The sequence below is a fragment of a genome, unplaced genomic scaffold, assembly GCF_019419815.1.
Source record: "Pyrus x bretschneideri cultivar Hongxiangsu unplaced genomic scaffold, Pyrus_bretschneideri_v1 Contig13, whole genome shotgun sequence".
Lineage (NCBI taxonomy): Eukaryota > Viridiplantae > Streptophyta > Magnoliopsida > Rosales > Rosaceae > Pyrus > Pyrus x bretschneideri.
In genome coordinates, this window is record NW_025999424.1 from 7,821,556 (window position 1) to 7,824,460 (window position 2,905).

The window sequence follows — 2,905 nt, forward strand, 5'->3', positions numbered from 1 at the left end:
TCTGCAAATCACACTATCATCACCACCTGTGTTATTTTGTGACAATCTCTCTGCAATCACATTGTCCTTCAATCCCGTACAACATCAACGAACTAAACACATCGAGATTGATGTACATTTTGTTCAAGAAAGAGTGGCTTCAAACAAACTTCAAGTGCAGTTTGTGTCTTCCAAGGAGCAGTTTGCTGATATCTTGACTAAGGGACTTAGTGCACCTTTGTTAACAATTCATTGCAGCAATCTCATGCTTGGGCTATCAAAGCATGGGTTTGTGGGGGGATGATAGAGATAGTGCACTTGAGATGTTGACACTTGTCTAAATCTTAGATAGGCAGTTATTGTAGTAGAATCTTGTGACTTGTATAAATACCTCATTCATGTAATAACTTCTCAATTAAGTCATCAATACGTGGAAAATATCTTCAGCTTTCATCTCTCTCTACTTCTAAATTCTCTCTGTAATATTGTTCTTACAAGTTCATAGTATATACATTAATAAGATAGATCAATGATGCACAAATTTGGGAACTCATGGTTTGTCGGAGGCTTCCCAATCTCTCCATGAAATCTATTAGACCGCAAAAGAAGAGCCCTAAATACGGGAAGTGACCCTAACCAAGATGGGAAGATGTCGTTGATGTGATTATTTCCAAGGTTGAGAAACTCTAACTTAATGCAATTGGCCATTGAACTTGGCAGCTTCCCTTGCAACTGATTGTAACTCAAATCAACCATTTTCAAACTATTTTTGTTTGCACATATTTGAGGAATATTGCCTTGAAAACAATTGTTGTGCAGGCGCAATATTTCCAAAGCACTGGAGTTCCCCAAACATTGTGGAAATATGCCTCTCAGGTTGTTGGACAAATCAAGAACCCGAAGGTAATTTAAGTTGCAGAACAATGGTGAAATTCCTCCAGTAAAATCATTGTTTCCAGCCTCAAAATCTATGATTGATTGTGGTAGAACTGGCAGTGATCCTTGTACCCTGTTAGATACAACATTAAAGTACACCATATTTTTCCATGGAAGAATATTGAGCGAATTTTGGTCAAATCCTGTCAAGAAGTTATAAGAGAGGTCGAGGACCTCCAACTTTTCTCTAGTTGCATTCCAGAACCATTTTGGTATTTGGCCATGAATTTTGTTGGCAGAAAGGTGTAGATCAATCAATTCGTGCTGATTATTTAAAAACTCAGGAAACTCTGTTAAGTTGTAGGAATCCAACCACAGGTGTTCAAACTTTGGAAGAGTAGCATTTAAATCGGGTTTTATCTGCAGAGATAACTGGTTGCCTGATAAATGAAGTGAAGCTAAGTTTCCAAGCTTAGAAAACTTATCAAAGTCAACTATTCCATTGAACTTATTGGAGGAAAGGACGAGATCAGTTAATTGGGTTAAGTTCATAATCCAAGATGGGATTTCACCAGTTATATTATTGAAGCTCAAGTCTAGAGATGCAAGTTGCGTCAGGTTAGCCACAAAATATGGAAAATTTCCCCGTAAGTTGGTATATGCAAGCCCCAAGAGATGAAGTTTCGTTAGCTTTCCGATCCAAGACCAGGAATCTGGAACTACTTGGCTTGTTTTGTTGGAATAGTCAATGTCGTAGAATGAAGAAATGTCAAGGTAAGTGAGCTGTGTAAGGTTTCTGAGGGAAGATGGAACATGGGGATAAAAATTGCAAAATGAGATGCTCAAAGTGTTAATGAAGGTTTCTGATAGAATTAGGCAACTGACCATAGAAACTTGTCTCGGCAACATCCAATACCTTGAAGGAATTGGTCATGTTAAAGGTAGGAATATAACCGGCTAGGTTGAAGTTTTCATACAAATCTAGTGCCTCTAAGTTTGGTAGCTGGAAAATACCTATTGGGAATTCCCCATACAACTGACATGTCCCAAGTGAAAGAACTGTGAGAGAAGTTGCATTCCTCAGCATTTCAGGAACGGTGGAATGTATGTCCACGTCGCTGAGATCAAGTTCTTTTATGCTGGTGAAGTTTTGGATTAGGCTTCTCAGGTTGGTTCTCTTAAGCTCCAAATCATTATTAGAAGACAGATCAAGGGTTGACAACTTTGATAGCTTTGAAATTTCGATTGGAATTTGGCCTAGAAAATACGGAATATGAGAGGTTTAGGTACGTCAAACAAGTAAGATCATGACCTAAACGTGATGCTATTGAAGAGAAATTGAAGTCATTATCCGAGAGGTCAAGCCTCTGTAAGTGAACGAGTTGAAAGAGGCTGCTGTTGGAATTGATAGAACCATAAAGAAAGCTGCTCCTGAGGTCAAGGCCAATGACATGGCGAGACTCCTCATGGCACTCAACACCATCCCACAAACAACAGTTGCTCCGATTTTGATCTCCTTCTCGCATCCAAGATCCAGTCTTTGGATATGCAAAAGGCTCATCAGAAGCAGATTTTCTGATCGTAAAGCTATCCTTGAATTGCAGCAAGGCAGAGCACTCATCATGGTGGCCTACGGTTTGTGTCTGCACAAGTGAGAAACAGAAACAATAGTGGGTAATATTGAGGAACATAAAAATAAAACATTACAATGAGAAAACATTACACCGCCAAGACGACCGCATTCCCATCTCCTGACTATGTAATTGTTATTTTATGGGTTTGTTGTATGTCGAATATGTCCTCCATAGCAAACTTAAATACACAATTACAGTGTGGTGTTCTTTTTGCTTTTTTTTCTTTGGATGATATAATTGATAATTAATGTGAACAAATAGAGAAAGAAAGAACATAAACGGCCGGGATCAGTGTTTCTGATAATGACACTGCGTAAACACAATAAGAATTGTCGTCCCGAGCAGCAGTAAAACATCAACGTAGAAGACTTGAAGTCGAGTGAGTGCTCTTCATTATTAAGTTGTCTATCATGCTT

The 2,905-nt window shown here is 38.7% G+C and overlaps 1 protein-coding gene across 1 annotated transcript; it reads right to left on the minus strand.

Moving 5' to 3' along the window:
• Positions 1 to 492: 492 nt before the first annotated feature.
• LOC103935443 (receptor-like protein 6) lies at positions 493 to 1,407 on the minus strand. The gene has a single exon (XM_048578740.1). The coding sequence runs from the start codon at positions 1,405 to 1,407 to the stop codon at positions 493 to 495; it is 915 nt and encodes a 304-aa protein (XP_048434697.1).
• Positions 1,408 to 2,905: the final 1,498 nt, after the last annotated feature.

Excerpts from the sequence above, each read along its gene's own strand:
- LOC103935443 (XM_048578740.1), bottom strand. The coding sequence starts at position 1,407 with ATGAACTTAACCCAATTAACTGATCTCGTCCTTTCCTCCAATAAGTTC.